General features: G+C 42.9%; 1 protein-coding gene across 1 annotated transcript in view; it reads left to right on the plus strand.

Moving 5' to 3' along the window:
- The window catches only part of LOC109932888 (proprotein convertase subtilisin/kexin type 7-like), a 126,413-nt gene extending 102,225 nt beyond the window's left edge, over positions 1–24,188 (plus strand). The window contains exons 5-6 of the mRNA XM_048615363.1: positions 4,350–4,506; positions 24,041–24,188. Of these exons, the coding sequence (XP_048471320.1) occupies positions 4,350–4,506; positions 24,041–24,188 (305 nt within the window). The remainder of the gene's footprint in view (positions 1–4,349; positions 4,507–24,040) is intronic.
- Positions 24,189–25,000: the final 812 nt, after the last annotated feature.

Here is a 25,000-nt window from a genome sequence, read left to right on the forward strand (position 1 = left end):
TGAGATTACCCAGGCTGTCACCGCCATCCTGTCAAAATTCCAGCCTTTAACTCTAACTTCATCCACTTTCCCGGGAAATCGAGGGCTGACTGACTGTCGGATGATTTGGAAATCTAGGAACGGGTGGGTGTAGTTGATTCTAGACATGCATGCCTTCACTTCAGTTCCTGACCACCCACATTGCACACCATTCACACCACAGCCACAAGCATCCACTCCCTCCACCACTGACGCTCCGCACCAGCAGCAGTGTGTACTATCTACAAGATGCAGTGCAGAAATTCACCAAAGATCCTTAGAGAGCACCTTTTAAACCCATGACCACTTCCACATAGAAGGACAAGGACAGCAGAGATGTGGGAACACCACCAGCTGCATGCAAGTTCCCTTCCAAGCCACTCGCCATCCTGACTTGGAACTATATCACTATTCCACCATGTCACTGGGTCAAAATCCTGGAATTCCCTCTCTGATGGCATTGTGGGCGCCCCTACATCAAATGGACTGCAGTGGTTCAAGAAGACCGCTCACCACCTCCACCTTCTCAAGAGGGAAACCAAGGAGGGGCAATAGAATGCTGGCCCAGTCGGTGATGCCTACATCCTACCAATGAATGAATAAAAAGTGTGTTGCTCCACACTACTGGGAACCCTTTTGCCTTTATGATTGGCTGTGTTTAGGGCCATGATTCTGGACCCTGAATAAACTCTTCTGAGTGTTCCAAGTTTCTTTAGGGAGATGAAGAGGCTTGTAGCATCTGATGAGCCACATGATTACTGCTGCATGTGGCCAGTCAAACTACCAGGCCAGTGAGTTACACTTCTGCAGGGTTTTGCAGCCAGTCCCCAATTCCTTATGATTCTGTGTGAAGAGGGATAAGCTGGTTCCTCTTTTTCTCCGTTGATCACATCAAGGCTAATTTTTTTAAAAAATCCCTTCGCTCTTGGATACCTTTTCCTAGCCCAAATGCATTTATGCTTTAAAAGGAGACAAATTAACCAGATTATAGAGAAATACTTACTTTATTAGCTGCTAAAAACATGAGAAAAGATAATAAAATGCGATACATGCACACAGAGTAGAAATGAGAAGTCAGTCAAAAAGGTAAAAATTAAAAAAAGAATGTACAAATCAGTCTTTGGCTCCTCCTTGACGATTGATTATAAAACGCTGTGTCTGTTGAGTTGGTTGATTCTGGTAGCACTGCCTTTGGCAATAGAGCAGTTGTTTGAAGGTTTGTAGTTTGGACCCACAGTGTTGCAGCCTCTGAAACAAGCAGGGCAAAGAGACAGATCCTAAATCCATCCAAGGTGGAATGTGGCATCAAAGCCCTCACTATGGGCATCCATGTGAATCAGACCGGACATTCATTCGTACACACACACACGCACGCACTGGGCCAGCATTTATCCTACACTTTTACCAGCGATAGATAATGGTTGAGGCTTCAATGTTGTTCTCCTTACATGGCTGATTGGGAATCTCTCCCATCTTACCCCTTCCCATTGGCAGGTGTTGAAAAGATTTACAAGTTGATAGTCAACCACTTTTGGGCTGTATTACAAGCACACCTTCCTTGCCCATTAAGTCCTGGGATGGGAATTGAACCCAGAGCTTCTGGTTCAGAAGCATTGATAGTACCCTGTATGCCTAAAAGCTCCTATGCAGACACCAGCACGGTCATTCATGGGTTAGTGGTGAGGAGGGCTGATCTACTGTGAGGGGTATTTTTTTTTAAAAGAGAAGGAACCATGCTGACTTGACTTTAGATGGTTACCGTTGCCAGGCCAATGATGTCATGCTTGTCCAATGGTTTTAATATCTAGACATTATTTATCACTTTTGGCTCAAATGTGGTTGACAGTGACGTTCCAGTGAAAATTTATCGAGGAGGAAATGTGATGCAAACATTAAATTAGACAAGAAGCTACTCCAAAACTAATGCTGGGCCGTAGCCAGGTTACTGTCTGCTTTGTGACCATTTAAGGCAATGTTACTGTTGCAACAGAAATATCAGTAAATGTGGACAGAAGAATTATCTGTCGCTGGCTGTTGGACAACATTCAGAATCTGTGTTATCAGATTCTATTTCAATGTGCTCGACAGAAGATTGCCAGCTCATTGTTTTATCAGGAATTAAAAAGAAGCTATAAACTTTTTTTAATATAAAAAAGACTTACTTGTGCTCTCCCTCACTACATAAGAAGAGCAGCACAAATAAGATGGTGGATGGGCTCTGTGGGGAAGAGTTTTTTATTCTGAGCTTTAGCAGTGACTGTTTGTTTGTTTTGGCTTCCAATTTCTTCAGATACTGCTTCTTTACTTCAGTGTTTTTGAGATACTTCCCAAACTTATTTCCTTTGCTCCTGCTTCCCTCGGGCACTGAGAAACAGTTTTGACAAATTCAGAGAATCCGCAGCTACTCTGCGATTGTAGTGAATCTGCACAGGTGTGCTCAGCTGGCGAGAGTCAGAAATGTGGACAGCAAGGAAAGACTGACCCAAATGAACTAGCACTTACATAGCACCCTTCACTTTCTCGGGACACCTCCGACTGCCAATAAGTTTTATTTACGGTGCAGACACTATTGTCATTCCTGCTGGTTTGTGTACAGCAAGCAGTGAGATACACGAGTCGTGAATCTGGTTCAGGGGGCTTGGTTGGGCCATCAGTAACAGTCAAGAACCCTTCTCTGCGATTCTTCAGACTGTTCAGTGAGATTTTTACTTAAGAGAGTAGATGGGGCCTTGGTTTAACATCTCAGTCAATGCTTCACTGTGAGCGCGTTTTTTTTTTATCTACACTTTCCACTCATAGACGAGTTCCTGGGTAGGGATCAGGAGGAACAACATTTTCTACATGGAAGACTCCTTCCCCTTTAGTTTTGTAAACAAGGCGTGGCAAACTTAAAAACAGGGGGCGGGCCACTGGAGAGAGAAGTTAGGAAGCTGGAGCCCGTATGTTAGGGATTGAGAGTATAATAGACTGTTTAATGCCAATTAAGTGCATCCCTCTGGACAGGCAGCCACTGTGTAGGAAACAAAAGCCAAGGAATGTGACCACCCCACCCCCCTCGCCACAATTGTTGCCCTCTTCATTATCCCAAAGCATGGACCTTATTGACTGTTGAATAAGCTTTGGAGAAATAGTTGAGTTTATCAGCTACCAATTTTGTAAAGCAGTAGATTTGGCAGAACAGAGCTCCCTTGTTAAAAAGCATCAGCATGCAGCCTATAGGCTGGCTTTTCCACCTGTGCATCAAACGACCAAAGAATAAAAACCAGGTTGGTTCTGCATTGTCCAGTGGCCAATATGTGAAGGTGGACTTGAGGCGTGTGGTTTACGTTTTAACAAAGGAAGGAATTCGATAACCTCGAGGGCAAACAAGTCTGGAGTGAATTAGCCTCCACCGTCTGCTGGTCTCCGTCAGATCTTTGCAGAAGAGCTGCCTGATATGGTTAAAATATGTTGCTTCGTCCTGTGTACACAAAGCCAGGCTGCTGCCAGGTTTTGCTCTACAAACTGTGAGCATTTTTGTGGTAGTCTTTTGATATTGGAAATGCATTTTTTCACATTTCAAATGAGTCTTACGCAAACATTTGGGGTAGAATTTGACCTTAACCGAACTGTAAAATGGTTCATAATGAATATCAGCCTGTTTAACTGTCTCACTCAATTTTTATTTTTGAATTCAGTGGGCTTCACCCAAGAGTGAAGAGAACCAGCTGTCTTTACAATTGGGTGGGAGGACGAGTGTGGTTGTCACCTCTTTAAATGGAGGCAAATGTATCCTCTACAAACAGACACACGCATGCACGCAAACACATACGCACGCACGCCAACACCACGCACGCACCAACGTGCGCCCACACAAACACCACGCACGCACATACCACGCACTCACACTCTAACCCAGTATTCAGAATGAATGCTCTAACTCCAACTCTCCAGAGGCTGGTTTGGAGTTTGAACCTTCCTCCCACCCCACCTCTCCATTGTCTCAGTGGCTGCAACAAAACTGAAGATACAAACCCCGAAAATTGTATCACCGTTTTAAACAGTCGAACCCCAAAATTGCAAGTCCCCTTTAGAAAGTTGGGAGGAGTAGAAACGGAGCAGTGTAATTATCACCTCCTTTGCATTCCAGCCTGTGTGAATACGGTCCCACACAAGAAGTTGACAGGACGTCCATTGCCAAGACTCAAGGATTTCTGAATATAACCTACTACTTAGGGACCAGTCTTGGACAGATCTTGTTGCTTCTTTCCCGATCCAGCATCAACTGGGTTGACTCTTGGCTTAGGTTCTCAGAGAGTTATTCATAAGAGTTATTATTCTCCTTTCCACAGTAACCACTGATGACTTGAACTTATCTGGCATGAAGACCCTGGAACATGTGGCAGTGACAGTGACCATTGCACACCCAGCTCGGGGCTCCCTGGAACTGACCCTATATTGTCCCAGTGGGATGTCTTCACTCATCGGAGCCAAACGCATCATTGACACGTAAGTGGGTACTTGCAGGAGACTTTCCAAAAAGCTTTCTAGAAATGTCAGGGAAATCCTATAGCTCCAAGCAGCTGATGTAGAATCATTTCACAGGGTGAGGCCATTGATGGCTAGGTCAGAATTTACTGCCCATTCCTAATTGCCCAGAGGGCAGTTAAGAGTCAACTACATTTCTCGGGTGTCTGGAGTCACATGTAGTCCAGATCAGGTAAGGATAGCAGCATCTGAAAACAAAAAATGCTGGAAATCACAGCGGATCAGGCAGCAACCATGGAGCGAAACCAAGCTAACAATTTGAGTGTAGATGACTCTTCATCAGAGCTCGATACATTAGCTTGCTTTCTCTCCATAGATGCTGCCTGACCCACTGTGATCTCCAGCATTTTTTTGTTTATAGTACAGATTCCAGCATCTGCAGTAATCTTCTCCTACAAGGATAGTAGTTTCCCTCCCTAAAGGGCATTAGTGAACCAGATGGGTTTTTCCGACAATCAAAAATGGCTTCATGATCCTCATTATATTCCTAATTCCAGATGTTTATCAAATTCAAATTCCAACGGCTACCATGGCTGGGTTCAAACCCGAGTCCCCAGAACATTACCAGGTGTCTAAGTTAACAGCCCGGCGATAATACCACTAGGCCATCCCCTCCCGTATCAATATCAATATAGGGAAATAGCATGTAGAAACAAGTATGTAGAGAATGGTTGAGAGCCTCTGTGTAGAGGTGTGGAATGGATTGGTAATTTTTGCATGACCGAAGAAATGTAGGCCTTTGTGCCCAGCTAAGTTTTTTTTTCCTATTTGTTATTGAGCTATGGGCATCATTCCACCATTAATCGGCCAATCCTAAATTCTCTTGAGAATGTGGCAATGAACTCACTTCTTGAGCCACTGCAGTCATTGTAGTACAGGCACTCCCACGGTGCTGTTAAGAAAGGTGGTCCCGGATTCTGATCTGGTGACGATAAAGGGACAACAATTAATTTCCAGGTCAGGGTGGCATGCCACTTGGCAGGGAACTTGCAGATGGTCGTGTTTCAATGCATCTGCTGCTCTTGTCCTTGTAGGTGGTGGAGGTCATGGGTTTAGAAGGTGATTATGAAGGAGGTTGGCAAATTTCTGTAGTGCTCAGTGCAGGAGTGTCGGAGGGAGTGAGTGTCGGAGCTGATGTACAAGTTGCCGATTGAGCAGGCTGCTTTGACCTGGATGGTGTCAAGCTTCTTGAGTGTTGGAGCTGCACCCATCGAGGCAAATGAAACATCTTTCATCAAGGTGCTAACTCATTCCCCATTGTTGGTGGATGGGTTCTAGGGAGTCAGGAAGTGAGTTACTCACCACAGAATTCCCTGCTGTTCTAGCTACAATATTAATATGGCTAGTCCAGTTTAAGCCTCTGCTCGATAGTGAACCCCAGGATTTTACGAATGTCGGCTTTGGTACAAATTGCTGAAGCTCCTTCCCTCTCGTTATTTATGTAAACAAATCCTCCCTTCCATTTTAAATCGCTTGATGCAGTCTTGGCACCCAGTTCCTGGACATCTGCCAAATGATACACAAATTAATATTTTTTTAAGTATAAGTTGCCACTTGTATCCCAGATATCATTGAACTTTTGAAATTCAATATACGACATGTTTTGCTACCAGGATTGTTTCTCAATACTGCTGAATGACTATTAGCCTGGATTAAAATATTATCACCTGATAGTGCAATTATAGAATTATTGAAGCTACCATAGAAGGACACCATTCAACCTATTGTGACTATGCTGGTTTCATAAAAATGGAGCTGAGTTCAGGCCTGTAGCCTGGTTTTTTTTGTAACTCTGTTTTTTCACCTTTTAATTTCCTATCCCAATGCTTTTTCAAATTTTAATGGTATCTGTTTCTCCCACACCTTTGAGTGTTCCAAATTCCGACAGCTCTCTCCCTGAAGAAACTGCTCATCCTTTCTTGTTTAAGGTTTTTCCAATAGCCTTGGGCTAATTCTCCACAGGGAATACCTTATTGACCAGGTACTCTATCAAATTTCCTCAGTACTTTCACATTCTTTTGATGAGGTCACCTCTGAATGCTCCCTATTCTGGACTAGGATTGAGTTGAGATCAAATTTCACCCAAAGGGTTGTAAACCTGTAGAACTCCCTGCCCAGTGAAGCAGTTGAGGCTACCTCGTTGAATGTTTTTAAGCCAAAGATAGAGTTTTGAACAGTAAAGGAATTTGGGCTTATGGTAAGCAGGCAGGTAAATGGAGCTGAATCCACAACAAGATCAGCCATGAGATAACACAGTGTGGAGCTGGAGGAACACAGCAGGCCAGGCAGCATCAGAGGAGCAGGAAAACTGACGTTTCGGGTCGGGATCTTCCATTTCTGAAGAAGGGTCCCGACCCGAAACATCAACTTTCCTGTTCCTCTGATGCTGCATGGCCTGCTGTGTTCCTCTAGCTCCACACTGTGTTATCTCTGACTCCAGCATCGGCAGTTCTTACTATCTTTGAAGATCAGCCATGATGGCCTACTCCTGCTCTTATTTCTTGTGTTCTTATTCTTGAGAGAACAGTTCCCAAATTTTCCCACCTGACCCCACAACTGAAGCTCCTTTTCCCTGGTTACATCTGTCAAAATTCCTCTGTATCCTCACTAGCGTTGATGCATCTTTCTTGGATTGCATTGTGCAGAATTGCTTACAATGCTTCAGTTGAGGTCGCTTTTGTAATAAAGTTCTATGTGTTCCCAAATTTTTTTTGGGGGGGCGCGCAGTGAAGATATCTGTGTTGGCAAAAAGTGTACATTTGAACTTTTGAGATCATTTTGGCCCAGGGTAGAAGATTCGCAGGTTTTCATTTAGTATGGAACGAGTTTGCTCTTTGATGTTCTTTTGTTAACGCTAATTTAATTCAATTAAGCTTCACTGAAGTGGCTGACAGAATGTTTAGATTGCAGAGCATGTCTGGCGACTTACCTTTCTCCCATGCGGTAACTCTAACCTCATTGGCATGCGTACACATGCTCGCACCCCACACACATCCAGCTTGTGTTTGTATTACACACTATCCACCTCTTCTCACGGCGAGAAAACAGTTTGCTTCAAAGCTCTGAAATTCAATCTTTAAACTCCTAAGTCATAAGACGAAGCCAGCCTTGCAGAACTGGTGATCCCAAACATTCGTTCGTCTGAAGACTTTTTGAATTGTTCTTCTCATTTTAGCAATTAGTTTCTCACATTGATCTTGTGACAATCAGACTGTTGCTGTTCAGCATTCAGTTGGACTTGATCTTGTGACGATCAGACTGTTGCTGTTCAGCATTCAGTTGGACGTTTTTCTCTGATTTTGGTCTTATTGCTGCTGATTGATTTTAAAAGCTATTTGTTTTGTCAAGTGACAGGAGCTGTTGTTGTGTGGGGCGTAGCCAGTCTTTCAATGGAACCATTCCTGTTTGGCTTTGAATATTTCCATCAATATTCTTATTGTGCACAAGTCTGCAGTTGTAATTTGCAGCAGAAATCCATGTCTCTAGATCAGACAATGTATGTGCATTTCTTTCTTAAAATAAGGGAATTTTAATTTATTCATAAGTTGTGATCATTGCTGCCTGGGCCAGCATTTATTGCCCATCCCTAATGGGCCTTGAGAGGGTGGTGGTGAGCTGCTTCCTTAAACTGTGGTCATTCATGTGTAGGGACCCCCACAGTGCTGTTAAGAAGGGTGTTCCAGAAATTTGATCCAGCGACAATAAAGGAACGGTGATATCATTCCAAGCAAGCTTGTGTATGGCTTGGTGGGTAACTTGCAGGTATTGGTGTATCTGTGCACCTGCTGCCCTTCTAGTTGGCAGTATGGTATTTTCCATTGTACTTTTCGGTGCCAAAGTCGATGCCAGGTTGTCCGTCTGATTTTGTTCTGTTTGCTAGGTTTCATAGTGGCTTAATACAATTGAGTGACTTGCTCAGCCATTTCAGAGGGCAGTTAAGAGTCAACCATAATGCTGTGGTCCAGAGTCACATATAGGCTAGACCAGGTAATGAGGGCAGATTTCGTTCCCTACAAAGCATTAGCGAACCAGATGGATTTTTACGACAATGTTTATGTGGTTGCCATAGGTTCTACTTTCTAATTGCAGAGTTTATTGAATTAACATTTCATCCTCTGCTACGGTGGGATTTGAACCCATAATCTAAGAACAGTAACCTGAATTTTTGGATTACTAGTGCAGTGACGTAACCACTACATCATCATATCCTGCTAATGCAAACCGGAAAGCTGCTCTTCCTCTCTCACCTCCTTTTCCAGTTCAACATTTTACTCCCTTCAGTACCGATCCTTCAACTGCCTCAGCCCTAAGCTTGCTAAACCTCTGCACGTCTCTGTACTCCTTTAAGATACTCCTGAAAATTGACCACTTTTAACCAAGCTTTTGGCCACCTTTTGTCTCTTTCTGTGGCATGCTGTTAATTTTTGTCTGACAGTGCTTCTGCGAAGCAGAGCTTTGTATACACCACAGACGCTATATAAATACAAGTTGTTGTTGCTTCCACCGCATTCTTTGTCCTGTGACCCTCTGTGTTAGTCTTTTCAGTCTGTCCCTCTATTTTTCAGGCAATATTTAATTGACACCGCTAGTTACCAAACTTCAAATGATCTATTATGTTCCAAATCTGAGATCTCGTAACGTAAGATTGCCGTACATGTTTAGATTGGAGGGTTTGTTGAATCATGTCTCTCAGTAACAAATCTGATGATGTCATAATTTCTTTTTAATCAATGATTTGAGCTGCACAATTTTGTGCAAAATGTAAAGGAGAGTTCATTCAAGATGTTGGAGAGACAAGTGGATTTATTTTTGATAAGGGGCAAAAAAAATGTTAGGGATGTATTTGAGAAAGGATTTTGGTTGACTGACATGGGGCAAAGGGAGGATGATCTGTCAGATCAAATGATCTTATCTTTTTCCCCAGTATTTTCCATGCTCCTTTTTGAAGGAGTCTGGAGTGTATGATTCCATGAGGATATTCCCTGCGAAGTTTGATGAACAAATGCATCATTTCAAACTGCATTTGACTGTTTCCATTGTCCAGATGGAACGTTAAGTTAAATGGCCTTCCTGAGCCACACAGTTGAGGAGTTGAGACACTGGATGGAAAGCCGGCTGGGTCTAATTGCATTTTGTTACATTAAATGGAAACCTGCAAGAAGCTATCCAGTTCCTTCAACTTTAAGCCCTAGGTACATAGTCGAGGCACTTTGGTCTCTGAGGAAAAGCAAGAAGGGAATTTCTGATTCAGGAGATTAATTTTTTGTGACCCCCTTTCATCTTCTATGTGATGCTAAATCATTAGAAACATTCAGTAAAAGAGTTTTATGTTATGTTGGAAGCTGTGGACGGGTACTGGCACCAGTGGAGTAACAGTGCCAACAGTTAGTGGTAGTATATGGGTCTGAACCCCCTGACTGTACAACCCCCATTCGAAAGCTGGTTGCTAATGAGTGACAAAACTGAGAACTGAGAGGTTTCCCTGTTCCCTTACCTGCCCGTGCAACTTTTTTTGCGGCTAGTTCCCTGTTACTTGGACAAGATCAGCAGCGAGGGGAGGAAATCACTGATCAGGAATGATGCACGAAGCAGTCAATTGTATGTCGGGTAGGAGCTTTGTAAGAAGCACTTGTGTGGTCAAGTCCTTGGTGGTTTCTTTGTTGATGAGCCTGAGAAATGCAAGTGCAATACATCAGAACAAACTCCAGCAGGAACACAGCTTTTATTTATTTGAAGTTAGGCCTGTAGAAGTTGCATACATGTAGTGTGATTAGTTCATGCTGTGTAGTCAGGCAGTGGAGAATGGTGATTGTTTTGGACAGAACATTCTGTCCATTGTCAGCGAACTGTTGGCTATTAATTCTCATGTTACTGTAATTAGCTAGTTTCAAATACAATATAGCTGCAGCTGGCCTTCATTTCCGCTTGGGGAATGGGCTTTCATTCTCTCTGCCTTCTAGCCTGAATGTTTTTGTTTCGCAGCCATAATTGGGCCTGTTCTCAATTACCATGTGCTTTCTGCGTGTTTCTGTTTGAGTGTGATTAGCTGCTTCACTGCTAACAAGATTGCACACATCAAAACTCAACCCTTTTGCTTCCTCTCTCGCCCAAAAGAAATTAGTCCTACTGTTTCACAAGCTCTGACTTGAGCAGTTACTCTTGTGTGGGCACTGATGCAGAGAGCCCGTTGACTAATTGACCACAGAGTAAATCGCATGGCTGACTGGCTATTCGACTTGAGCGTGCATTATGGTGTCAGCAAGCTATTTAGCTATGGAAAGCATCACAGCTGGGTTCAATTCCATTCACACTCAGGATCTAACCATGCAATTGTTGTTGCCAAGAATACAGAACACACGGATATCAGAGGGACTTATTTTTAACTCCTTGTGCCCTTACCTCCATAATGTGCCTGCCAATCTGCTGAGATTTGCTGAGTGATCACCCTACCCCCAAAAAATAGCTCACTCACCCCTCAAAAGCCACCTTCATTGTAATGGTCCCCTCTCATTCTGGAGTCAGTTGGCCTGTAGCTTAGGCAATGTCTTGCGTCCAAGGAGATGTGGAAGACAAGACATTGAAGATTCTTGGTTAGAGACTGTGAAGGGCAAACTATTGTGGAAGAAAAATGCTGGAAATTGAAAATAAAACCAGAATGATGCAAATGTTCAGCAAGTTAGGGCAGGATCTGTGGAGAGAGGAGCAGAATTAATGTTTTTAGCTTGGTAATCTTTCATCTGAACTCATGTGTTGGAATGTGATGATCAGTCACTGTGCTGCCATGCGAGTTCAATTTCTGTCTCCATATTGCTGCCTGACGTGCTGAGTAGTTTTAGCATTTTCTGGTCCTATCTGTTATATTTGACCTTGTGTAAAGAGAAGCTGATTAGATAAGAATTTAAGGAATGGAACAGAAGCACACCTGTTGAATCTGCTCTATATTCACTATGATAATGGCTGTTCTTGGGCTTCAACCCTAATTTTCCTACCAACCCCCATATCTTTCGAATCCCTCAAAGACCAAAAGTCTGTCAATCTCACTGTTAAATGTATTTAGTAACACAGAATTTTTGCAATACAGAAAGAGGCCATTCAGCCCATCGTGTCTACATAGGCTCTCCAAAAGAGCATTATGACTTAGTTCCATTCGCCTACCTTCTCCCCATAAACCTGCACATTGTTTTGATTCAAGCAGCCATCTAGTGCGCCGGCGAAAGCCTTTATTGAACCTGCCTTCATGACACTTCCAGGCAGTGCGTTCCAGACCCTAATGGCTTGCTGTATGAGAAAAACTATGTCATCACAATGCTTCTTTTACAAATTACTTTAAATATTCCCTCTTGTTCTTGGTTGTTTTGTGAATAGGAATAGTTTCTCCGCATCTATTCTATCCAAATCCCTCATGATCTTGAAAATTTCTATCAAATCGCATCTTCAATGAAAACAGTCTCAACTACTTTCACGACTGAAATTTCTCATCCCTGATTTTTAAATGTCTTTTGCACTGTCCCCAGCATTTTCACATTCTTCCTAAAGTGTGGTACCCGAAACTACTCTCAATACTCCTGCTGAGGTCTAACTCGTGCCTTGGACAGGTTCAGTATAACCAACTTGCTCTTTTGTTCTATGTCCCTATTCATGAAGCGTAGGACGTTATTGATATTTTTAATCAACTTGTTCAGATATATTACAGCACCTTGGAGCAGGTGTGACTTGAACCTGGATTTTCTGGCCCAGATGCAGAGACACAACCACTACATCACTATCAGTTGCTGTTTCCACCTACCCTTAACGACATATGTACATATGAACATGGGTCTCTCTGCTTCTGAACACACTTTAGAATTGTATCTTTTATTTTATATTGTCTCTCCAACTTCTTCCTACCAAAATGTATTTCCTCAGATTTCTCCACGTTCATTGAACATCTTTCTACCCATGCCACCTTCAGTGTTATTTTGAAAGTTTGTCCTCCGTGCAGTTTACAGTGCATCCAAGTTTTAAATCATTTACAATCTTTTGAAGTTGTGCCTTCTAACCAAGGTCTATATCATTAATATGTATCAGGAAGAAAAGGATCTCAACACTAGCCCCAGGGAGCTTCAGTACAAACCTTCCTTCAGCACAAAAAATATTCACTAGCTCTGTGTACGCTATCACTCAGTTAATTTTTATCCGCATTGTTACTGTACCTTCTACTCTGTGAGCTCAAACGTTGCTCACAAATCTTCTGTGTGGCATTGTATCATGTGTATTTTGTAAGTCCATGTACACCACATCAGTAGCATTACCCTCACCAGCCCTCTCAGTTAAACTTTAACAAACTCCAGCCAGTAAGTTAAACATGATTATAAAATCAATATTGCCTGTCTGTAGTAAACCCACAATTGTCCACATGTTGTAAATTCTAACCTGAAGTATTGTTTTTAGAAGCTTCTCTGCACATAAATAGGAAAGGTTTGGAGGGATATGGGCCAGGAGTAGGCAGGTGGGATTCATTTCATTTGGTGTTATGGTCAGCATGGACAGATTGGACCAAAGGGTCTGTTTGTGTGCTGTATGACTCTATATGACAATGACCACCAAAGTTAAACTGACTGGTCTGTAATTGTTGGATTTATGCTTACAACCTTTCTTTGAACAAGAGCATAATATCTGGAATTAGCCAGCCCTCCAGTCCCACTCCCCCCGAATCTCAGGAAGAAGAAAGTAATCACCAGTGCTCCTACAATTTTCTTCTTAACGCCTTTCAGTATCCCTGGATTCATCTCATCTGATCCTGGTACCTTGTCAAATTAAAATATTGACAACTTACTTTCTTATTGATTTTGAACCTTTCTGATGACTGAATTTCCTCCCTTGGCACCATGGTCTGGTCTGCAGCTGCTTCCTTCCATAGCCCTCTGGGTAGAGAATTCCAAACATTCACAACAACCCGAGGGACAATTTTTTTCCTCTTCTCATTCCTAAACGATTGGTCCTTTAACCTGAGACAGTGCCCCCTTATTGTAGGTTCCTCAACCAGGAGAGGCTATTTTTCAGTGTGTCAAGCCCCTTCAAAAGCTTGTATATTTCCATCTTTGAAACTTCAGAGACTATAGACCCAATTTACTCAGTCTCTCCTTGCAGGACAACCCTGTCATCTCAGGGACCAGTGTAATGTATCACCTCCAGTGGAAGCATTCCTCCTGAAACATGGAGACTAAAATTGCACAGTTTTCTTGGTATGGCCTCATCAAAGGCTTGTACAATTGTAGCAAGACCTGTTTACTCCTATAGTCCATTGGCTTGCAATAAAAGCCAACGTGTACTATGTCTTCCTAATTGCTTGCTGCACCTGCATGCTAAATTTTTGTTTCCTTGTGCGAGCACACTTCGATCCTTCTGAGAGGTCACAGTTTTAGGATAATAGATAGCAGATTTAAAACTGAGATAAGGAGGAATTACTTCCCTCAGAAGATCATGAACCTGTGGAATTCAATACCCCAGAGTGTGGTGGAGGCTGGGATATTGAGTACATTTAAGGAGGAGGTAGACAGATTTTTAATCAGTAATGGGTTGAAGGGTTATGAGAGTGAGAGGAAAGTGGAGTGGAGGCCGACATGAGATCAGCCATGATCATATCAAATGGGAGAGTAAGCTCGAGGGGCTGAATTCCTTACTCCTGCTCCTAGTTCTTGTGTTCTGAATATCAACAGTTACAAATTTCAAAAAAAAACTCTTTTTCTGTTCTTCCTACCAAGTTATCAACCTCACACTTAGCCACATTATATCCATCTGCCAACTTGATGCCCTTTCAAGTGCTGTAAGGAAACCCGCCAAGAGTATAAGACAGCCTCTGGCAGTACTGACTTGTGGTTTTTTTTTGGTAGTTACTGACAGACGGAGAGTTCAAACATTCTGTGCAGGACAGTCAGTTGTCTTTGTTGCCGTGGAACTAGAATCCCCACAGATGCTACTGCTCAGAAGGAAACCATTGAGACCAGTATGTCTATACCGTCCTTTTTTTTTCCTTTATTCATTCACAGGATGAGGGCGTCGCTGGCTAGGCAGCATTTATTACCCATCCCTAATAGCCCAGAGGGCAGTTAAGAGTCAACCATATTGCTGTGGGTCTGGAGTCACATGTAGGCCAGACCAGGTAAGGATGGCAGTTTCCTTCCCTAAAGGACATTAGTGAACCAGATGGGTTTTTCCAACAATCGACAATGGATTCATTGTCATCATTAGATTCTTAATTCCAGATATTTATTGAATTCAAATTCCACCATCTGCTGTGGCAGGATTCAAACCCAGGTCCCCAGAACATTGGCTGGGTCTCTGGATTAACAGTCCAGCGATAATACCACTAGGCCATTGTCTGCCCCTAGGAACGTACAAAGCAGGAGTAGATGTAGGCCATTCAGCCCTTCAAATCTGCTCTGCCATGGCTGCCATGTCTTGGGGACCGCTTTGCAGAACACCTATGCTCAGGTCGCACTAAACAACTGCACCTCCCAGTCGCGAACCATTTCAACTCCCCCTCCCATTCCTCAGACAACAGGTCCATCCTGGGCCTCCTGCAGTGCCACAACAATGCTACCCAAAGGTTACAGGAACAGCAACTCATTCCGCTTGGGAACCCTGCAGCCCAATGGTATCAATGTGGACTTCACAAGCTTCAAAATCTCCCCTCCCTCTACCGCATCCCAAAACCAGCCCAGCTCATCCCCACCTCCCTAACCTGTCCTTCCTCCCACCTATCCCCTCCTCCCACCTCAAGCCCCATCCCCATCTCCTACCTACTAACCTCATCCTGCCCCCTTGACCTGTCTGTCCTCCCTGGACTGACCTATCTCCTCCCTGCCTCCCCACCTACACTCACCTTTACTGGTTCCATCCCCACCTCTTTGACCTGTCTGTCTCCTCTCCACCTATCTTCTCCTCTATCCATCTTCTATCTGCCTCCCCTCTCTCTCTCTATTTATTTCAGAACCCCCTTCCCCTCCCCCATTTCTGATGAAGGGTCTAGGCCTGAAACGTCAGCCTTCCTGCTCCTCTGATGCTGCTTGGCCTGCTGTGTTCATCCAGCTCTACACCTTGTTATCTCAGATTCTCCAGCATCTGCAGTTCCTACTGTCTCTGTCATGGCTGATTGTGTTTCGAATTCCACAGTCCCAACAATAACCTTTGATTCCTCTGAGTATGGAGAATCTATCCATCACCACCTTAAAAATATTCAACTACCCCACCTTCACCACCTTCTGGGGCAGAGGTTCAAAGTTGCACAGTCCTTTGAGAAACCAACCTTCTCCTCCTCTCTGCCCTAAAAGGGTGACCCCTAATTTTAAACAGTGTCCTCTTTGTTCAGGACTGACCCACAAAAGGAAATGTCCTTTCTATGTCCACCTTGTCAAAACCATTGCAGATCTTAGACACTTCAATCAGCACACCTCTTGCTAATCTGAGCTCTAGTGAAAACAAGCCTCTTAGGGGACACAGTGGCTTAGTAGTATTATCACTAGACTATTAGACTCAGTGTTCTGGGGACCCCAGTCCACCATGGCAGATAGTGGAAAATTCAACTGAATTCGGAATTAAGTGTCTAGTGATGACCATGAAACCATTGTCGGGAAAATCCCATTTGGCTCACTAATGTCCTTCAGGGAAGGAAAGTGCCATCCTTACCTGGACTGGCCTACATGTGATTCCATCACCACAGCGATGTGACCAGTGAAACCCCTTTAATCTTTATGAATAACTTGTTACTGTCTCAACAACTAGTGGAAGCAGCCTGTCATTACTTACTGCTCTTCCTTTCTCTTGAGTTCTCTGCCTGAAGGAATTCAAACTCATAGCAAACCCGTAGCAATTCAAACTCCACCATGACTAGGGCAATGAGGCACCCACCCCAGCTAGGACAGGGATCGAATCCAATTCTTTTCCATGCCATTTGTCCAGCCAATTGGAGCTAACTGATCCCCTAACGAGTCTGAGTGGCTGCAGCAACATGTGCATTTTGAAGCCTGGAGTAAGGGATACAGATGGTAGAGGCTTCAAATGGCTGACGAGGAATCTCTCCCACTGTTACAGCCTGTCGTTAGTGTGTGTTGACAGGAGTCAACCGGTTCATTCAGCCTTTGATCGCCATCACATCCTGGGGTACGATTTGAATCAAAACCCTGTGGCTCAGAGGTAGGTTCCTATCCAGTGCACCACAAGCCCTCCTTTATCTGTTGTATTACCCCTTGCAGCTGCCTTTGCAAACTGAGTAGAATTCACTGTGCTTTTGGTAATCATAGCGACCTTGCTCCATAACTCAAAACACAACAGAAGGTGACTACAGTGCAAAACAAAAGCTTGTTAAGTTGCTGCATCACTAATTACTGGACGGATCAGTTTACATCTTTGCTGAAAATAATGAAGGCTGACATTGGACAGAATGTATGAGTGATGGGAGTACCATACAGAAAGAGTGTGGTTCAGCAGGGTAATAGTGTGCCCAGTAAATCGTAGAGTGCATTGGGTCCTCTCCATGGTTGCAGGTATCAGCAACACACACTCCGTCTCAAAGTATCAGTCTCTTAGAGCTGTCATCAATCTGAAAAGAGCAAAGGCACTTAGTCCGTCAACACTGTTTGCCACAGGACACCAAGTGAGACCAGCAGCTTGCTAGCTCCATAACTCATCAGCGATCAGCGTTCTCTCTTACTTTACTTCCCGAGAGCCACAGCAGCTTGTTTACAAAGGACAGCTGTTACACAGTAATCTTCAAATCTTACACTAAATCTCAATAACCAGAATTCATCCTTCTGCCTCTGTTTATCTCCCCTCCTTTGTCCCCCAGAACCTCATTTTATTCATAACCAGCAATTCAAAGGTATAAAACAGCTGTTAATAATTCTTCTCTTGGCACTAATTTCATTTTATTGAAATAGATATAGTCTTATATTTCTTCTTCTTCAGTTCACTGTCTGAAGGCAGGTCCTTGGTGATTATTTACTGGTTTTTTTGCTGCGGGATAGGGTGAGGAGATGGGTCCCAGAATGACGATTGAACCCCATTAACCGCAACAGCAGTTAATCTGATCTGCAGGTTAGCTGTCTAGCCATCTGAGCTACCCCGCTCATTGGTCTCATCTTACACCACAAATATTGATTTTTCTTTTTATTCAGTCATGGGATGTGGACATTGCTGGCTGGGCCAGGATTTCTTGCCCATCTGCAGTTGCCCTTGAGAAGTTGGTGATGAGTTGCCTTCTTGAACTGCTGCAATCATTGTGCTGTAGGTAGACCCACAATGCCCTTAGGGAGGGAATGCTAGTGACAGTGAAGAAATAGCAATAAATTTCCAAGTCAGGATGGCGAGTAGGAACTTGTAGGTGATGGTGTTCCATACATCTGCTGCCCTTTGTCCTTTAGATGGTATTGGTCATGTGTTTAGAAGGTGCTGTCTAAGATATGACCAATGATCATTTAAAAATGAATAGAATATAAAGCTTGTATTAAGCTAGTTATCCTTAGAAAAGAACAAATCTGAAGAATTGAGGGGCCCTTATAATGTCAGAAAGTCATACAGCATGGAAGCAGACCCTTCAGCCCAACTTGTCCATGCTGACCAAGTTTCTTAAACTAAAACCAGTCCCATTTGCCTGCATTAAGCTCATATTCCTCCAAACCTCTTCTATCCATGTACCTATCCAAATGTCTTTTAAATGCTTTAGTTGTACTCAACTCTGCCACTGTCTCTGGCAGCTCATTCCATACACCCTCTGTGTGAAAAGGTTGCCCCTCAGGTCCCTTTTAAATCTTTCCCCTCTCACCTTAAACCCATGTCCTCTGGTTTTGGACACCCCTACCCTGGGAAAAAGGCCTTAGCTATTCACCTCATCTTATGATTTTATAAACCTTTATAAGGTCACTCGTCAGCCTCCTGTGCTCCAACCTATCCAGCCACTCCTTATAACTCAAACCTCCCAGTCTCAGTAACATCCTTGTAAATACCTTTTGCACCCTTTTCAATTTAATAACATTCTTCCTACAGCAGGGTGGCCAGAATTGTACACAGAACTCCATATGTGGCCTTACCAATGTTTTGTGGAGCAGTAACATGACATCCCACCTCCTGTACTCAGTGCTCGGATCGATGAAGGCAAGCGTGCCAAATGCCGCCTTCACCACCCTGTTTACATACGGCGCTACTTTCAAGGAACCGTGCACCTGCACCCCGAGACCTCTTTGTTCCTCAATACTCCCCAGGCCCTACCATTAACTGTGTATGTCCTGCCCTTGTTATCTTACCAAAATGCAACACCTCACATTTATCTAAATTAAACTCCATCTGCCATTCCTCAGCTACTGGCCCAGTTGATCAAGACTCCATTGTACTCTTAGATAACCTTCTTCACTTTCCACTAGACCACAAATTTTGGTTGTTGTCTGTAAACTTACTAACCATGCCTGCTGTATTCTCATCCAAATCGTTGATATAAATAATGAACAACAGTGGACCCAGCACCGATCCGTGCAGCACACTGCTGGGTCACGGGCCTCCAGTCTGAACAACAACCCTCTACTACTACCCTCTGTCCTCTACCATCAAGCCAATTCTGTATCACTTGGCTAGCTGATTCTGGATTCCCATGTGATCTAACCTTACTAACCAGTCTATCATGCAGAAACTTGTTGAAGGCCTTGCTAAAGTACACATAAACAACTTCTACCAATCTGCCTTCATCTATCTTCTAACAAATTTTGAGTCCTTTTCAGATTAAATTTGGTCATTTTCTTGTCTTATGCTACCTGCACTTTGTAAAACCAAATCAAATATGAAACGTTTTCAACACCAATCTCCAAAAGCACCATAATAGAAATTAACTTCTCTCTGCTTACGTGTTAGCTTTGGCTCCATTGATAGTACTCTCCTGTCTCTTCTAAATCAAAGTCCTACCTGCCCTCTTGTTTCATTGCTTCTCTTTCCCCTGCTGCTCTAATTACTCCACAATCCCATCTACCATTGACAACCTTGCACCCCCTTGCTTATCGAGACTCAATCTACGTCATTCTTAAAATATTCAAGGATTCTTCTGCCATCATCTTTTTAGGAAGAGAGCTCCAAAGACTCATGACCCTTTGTGAGGGAAAAAAAATCTCTTAATTCTTGGTCTTAAGTGAGTGACTCCTTATTTTTAAGCAATGACCTATAGTTCCAAGACTGTTCCAGTGCATGAATAATCAGTATCCTGTTACATTAATAATCAAGATCTAATTATGATAATTGACAGTTGCTGTTGCATTAATAGTCAGCTGTCCATTGCTTCAATTAACAGGAAATTATTGTGTCAGTAATCAGATGTTAATACATTAATAATCAGAATTATTGTAATTAATAATCAGAGTTAAATACTTTTAATGACCCATCTAGCATTAATCAGTTAGTTACTATATCAATCATATAGATCCTGTTGCAAAATCAAAGTCCTATGACATTAATAACCAGATTCTAGTACATTAATTTTAATGTGTATATGTTCAGCTCAATCATAGAATTGTTATCAGGCAGAATGAGGCCATTCAGCCTATTGAGTCTGCCCCAGTTTCTGAGCATTTTGGTTGAGTGCCAATCTCCTGCCTTTTTCCTGTAGTCCTGCACATTGTTAAATCATCATCCAGTACCCTTCTGAATGCTTTAATTGAGCCTACCTCCACCACGTTTCCAGGCAGTGCATTCCATACCTGAACTATTTGCTATGTGAACAATTATTCTTGTCATCTTGCATTTGCTTCTTGGCAAAGTACCTTAAATCTCAACATCTTATCAGCAAAAGTATCCATACCCCACCCCCCAGCACCACAATGAACAATTTTCGTATCCCAAACCTTCACTGTAGGGACAGACAAACATTGAGACGTTAAAATGGGAGAAAAATTTGGAACTACAGTAAAGAAAGTTAGTGCAAAAAGCAGAAGATATATGTTTACATGCAGGATTATGGGTTACTGTTGGGTTTGGTGATGGAAGTCGGGACAATGTCAGCTTGTGAGAATATATTGAATGAATGGTTGAGTGAGAGTTGTTTAGAAAAAGGATGTGCTTTTAGGATTAGGACCACTCATTATGAGCAGCATAAATACCTGCAATACTGGTTGGGTTGAAAGGATCTGTGTTGCAATGCTGTATGTACTTTGAGTATTTTGTTTCAAGACAAATTGTGAAATCCTTGGCTTTCTAAATAGAGTTATAGAGTACAAAAACAAGGACGTTGTGCCAGGAAGACAATTTGCATTTATACTTCAGTACAGGAAAACATTTCACAGCAATTCATTAGTGTAATTAGATTAGAAGAAGCTTTTTTTTTAATCTTCCTTTTTCCTTTATATTCAGAAGTGTTCTTACGCACAACTGAACTTTTTTTCGATCACTATGCCACCTGTAGTATTTCTTCTGCTCAATTAATCACCAACAATAAATCACCCGCATTTTCCAACTGAATGATTTATGTCCAAATCCAATTAAGGCCAATGCAAAGTGAAGGGGAGGAGGCTAAATCAAAATGGAGTTGGAAGGGGCAGAAGAAACTTTATAAATCCTTGGTTCATCCAATTAATTGGTTAATTAAGCAGGTGAATTGTGTGTGGAATTGAACAACGGACTTTCGAAAGGCTATTGATGACTTAGAGTCCGGGCAGAGGAGATTGATCGGAATGGTGCTGTTTGTGAGGGACATCTATCACGTGAAGTTTACAGAAGCTGAGAATGATCTCCTCTGAGCACAGAAGATTGAGTGGAATTAACCAAAATGTTCAAAAGTCGGAGGGGTTTTGGAAGAGTAAGTAAAGAGTTTTCACTGGCAAGACAGTCAGAGAGGCCAGATTAAGAGAATCGGTAAAGAAACCAGAAGGGAAACAAACAATTTTTTTTTGGAACTGTGTGAAAGTGTGATTGTGTCTGCTTGATAATCCTGCATGATCAAGTGGCCTGCTGGCTGGGTCAAGCATGAGCAAAGGTTTCATGGCTGAGGTTCTAGAGAGTTACTGATTCCCAACGAACTGCAGCCAAACAGGAATTGTTTCTATCAGAAAGGTGAAGAGCTATACCAGGAGAAGGGGAAGCAGACTTTGTGGCACCATGAATAGTGTCCTTGCCTCTGAACCAGAAGCTCCAGGTTCAAGTTCCAGTCCAGGCCTGGATGATCAAGGAAGGTGCATTCATATCATGGCCAAACAGGCTGTGTGTCAATTTGTAAATCCTTCTGATGCACCCAGTGTAGGCAGGAGAGTTTCCTGGGTGGCTAGAACTCTGGGGTAGCTACAACACAACAGCGTCCCCAGGTTACTGCCTTCATGATCAAGCTCTCATCACAGTTTGTACTCCATGACTAGTACCCTCCTTGCTTTCAGAAACTGCTAGCAAGAGGAAGTGAGAGCCTTCCTGTAAGAAAGGTGTCTCTGATTGAGTGAGCAGAGCAGACCCAAGGGGCCGAGTGGTCTACATCTGCTCCCTTTTCATAGGTTCATACAAGCTGCCTTCTTTCTTGAGAATGGAACAACGGGCTGCCTCTGGTTAAGTTCCTAATCAGCTGATTGTGATTAAATAAATAAATCTGAAGACGATTTGAAAATAAAAAATGATGGCTAAGAAATAGTAAGTATATGTATAAATTTCAAGTTTAGCCATAAGATGTCCTGAACCCACAAAGAATGTTTCAATACTGAGTCATGTCTGATACTTTACTCACTCCTATTTCAGCAGCCTATTTATCTCATAAAAAGCAGTTTTAAAATAAAGATTTGCCCCTCAGACATTGCCCAGAATCCGCACTTTGATTTGTTGCACACACTTTCATTAGTTAACATCGGGCTTATCTTTGTGCTTATCATAAATATTTCCCTTTTTTTTGTTACTGTGCTCTGAAGGATAGGTGCATCGTGTTACTGTATATAACCTGACATCTCAGCAAAAGTATTCCCGTCCAGCAGTAACATTTTTGAAAGTAGATGATTGATTTTGCAGAGGAACACTGAGTATTGTGGTTTCCACTCCAGAGCTGTTAATTAATATTGGCAGTCACCCAGTCTAAAACATTTAAGACATCCTATTCAAAGGAACATTTCTGAAATTAGAACAGTGTGCATATTTGCTCTTGAACATAGGCTCAGAGGGGATGTAAAGCTTTCAGAGAATAAAATTGAATAAAAAGGTCCTTTGAATATTGACTGTCATCAGCTTGCTTTATTTCTCATTTCCTCTTCTAAATATTTGCTTTAAAACACACAGTGCAATCCTGCTTATTGTAAAGCGGAATTTGATTTGTTGACAGGCATGTTGTAAATTTGTGCCATTCATTTTGGCCACAAGTCCCCATAGGGCTGTTACTATGGAGTGAGATGTAAAATGAAACACAGTGCTTCCCAATAGAGTTGGAAGGAGATTTGGTAGAACCTGGACAATTGTCAGTAATGCCTGGATCAACATTGTCTGCTTCCTTGTATGGCCCTGAGAAAAGAAGGACTTGGTATGAAATAAGAATACAGATCCAAACTGGGGAAATGTACTGAATCTTATGTTATTGAACCAGGACTGGCAAGTGAATCATAGAATCCCTACAGTATAGAAACAGGCCATTTAGCCCAAAAAGTCCACACCGCCCCTCTGAAGAGCATTCCACCCAGACCCATTCCCCTACCCCTGTATTTCCCATGTCTAACCCACCTAACCTAAACATCCCTGGGCACTATAGCATGGCCAGTCCACCTACTCTGCACATTTTTGGACTGTGGGAGGAAACCCACGCGCACACGGGGAGATTGTGCAAACTCCACACAGATAGTCACCTGAGGCTGGAATCGAACCTGGGTCCCTGGCACTGTGAGGCAGCAGTGCTAACCACTGTGCCGCCCCTATTCAAAAGTGCACCCTACCAAAAGACTTGACTAGTAATCTTGATATAAAACTCCCCATTTGTCTGTTTCCTAAAGTACACCTAGGGGAGGCAATGGCCTAGTGGTATTATCACTGGACTGTTAATCCAGAGACGCAGATAACGTTCTGGGGTCCAGGTTCAAATCCCGCCATGGCAGATGGTGGAATTTGAATCCAATAAATATCTGGAATTAAGAGTCCAATGGTGAACATGAATCCATTGTTGGTTGTTGGGGAAAAACCCATCTGGTTCACTAATGTCCTTTAGGGAAGGAAACTGCCATCCTTACCTGGTCTGGCCTCCATGTGACTCCAGACCCACAGCAATGTGGTTAACTCTCAACTGCCCTCTGGGCAATTAGGAATGGGCAATAAATGCTGCTTAGCCAGTGATGCCCTCATCCCGTGAATGAATAAATAAAAAAATCTGCTCCAGTGGACAGGTAATGGTAACCTCAACATGTTTGGTAATTGGTAGCCTTAGCCATGAAATGAGAATAAGCCTACATAGTGGATTTGCAGATAATTCATTAAATAAACGCATTGAAAGACAATCACTAATTAACTACATAATCTTTTGTCCTCCTCTGTACAGGGATGCCTCAGGCTTCACCGATTGGATGTACTCTACTGTGCGTTGCTGGGGTGAGAAGGCAGAAGGTGTCTACAAGATGATTATTGGTGATTTAGGTTCGCTGACTCCTTGTGTTCTTTTATCATTTGTGGGATGTGGGTGTCACTGACTGGGATAGCATTTATTACCATCCATGAATAAGAGTCAGCCGCATTGCTGTAGGTTTGAAGTCATGTGTAGGCCAGACCAGGTAAGGATGGCAGATTTCCTTTCCAAGCGGACATTAGTGAAGCAGGGGCAATTTTACAAAAATGGACCACAGTTACCTGGTCATAATTAGATTAGCTTCTAATTCCAGATTTTTATTGAATTTAAATTTCACCATCAGCCACGTTGAGATTCGAACCCACGTCCCCAGAACATTAGACAGGGGTGAGTACTTTGCTCCCCAGGAAGCAAAGTTGCTGAATGCAGAATCTATACAATACATTTCAGATTACAGCCTTCCAAGCGGAAGGGCGAGTTGTACAGTTTGTGTAACAACAGTTTGTGAGAAAGGGAGTGGGAACAGAATTAATTGAGTGGCTCTTTTAAAGAACCAGTCTAAGCACAAGGGCCTCCTCTTGTGCTGACAATTACATGACAACATGTAAACACTTGTGTTACAAGGCTTGTTGAAAATAGAGATGGGACCCATTATGGAGATTTCTTGAAAGTCTGAACTGAAATTCCAGAATCTTCATTCATCCACAGGAAGTATGGCACTTTCAGCTTCCAAACACTGGCTGTCCCTGTTTCTGGGTTCATGTAAATAACATAAATATGCAACAGTACTAACCAGCACATCTGTTCCTCTGAGCCAGGCCAGCACATTCCCTCTCTGTTGGGTTGAGAACAGGGATTGCAGGCTGATTTCTTTCAGGGATATGCTGTCTCTTCCAGGCTTCTCTTGTCAGTTACCTCATGGGAAGACAGTAGCAT

The sequence above is a fragment of the Rhincodon typus genome, chromosome 32 (assembly GCF_021869965.1).
Source record: "Rhincodon typus isolate 14 chromosome 32, sRhiTyp1.1, whole genome shotgun sequence".
Taxonomy (NCBI): Eukaryota; Metazoa; Chordata; class Chondrichthyes; order Orectolobiformes; family Rhincodontidae; genus Rhincodon; species Rhincodon typus.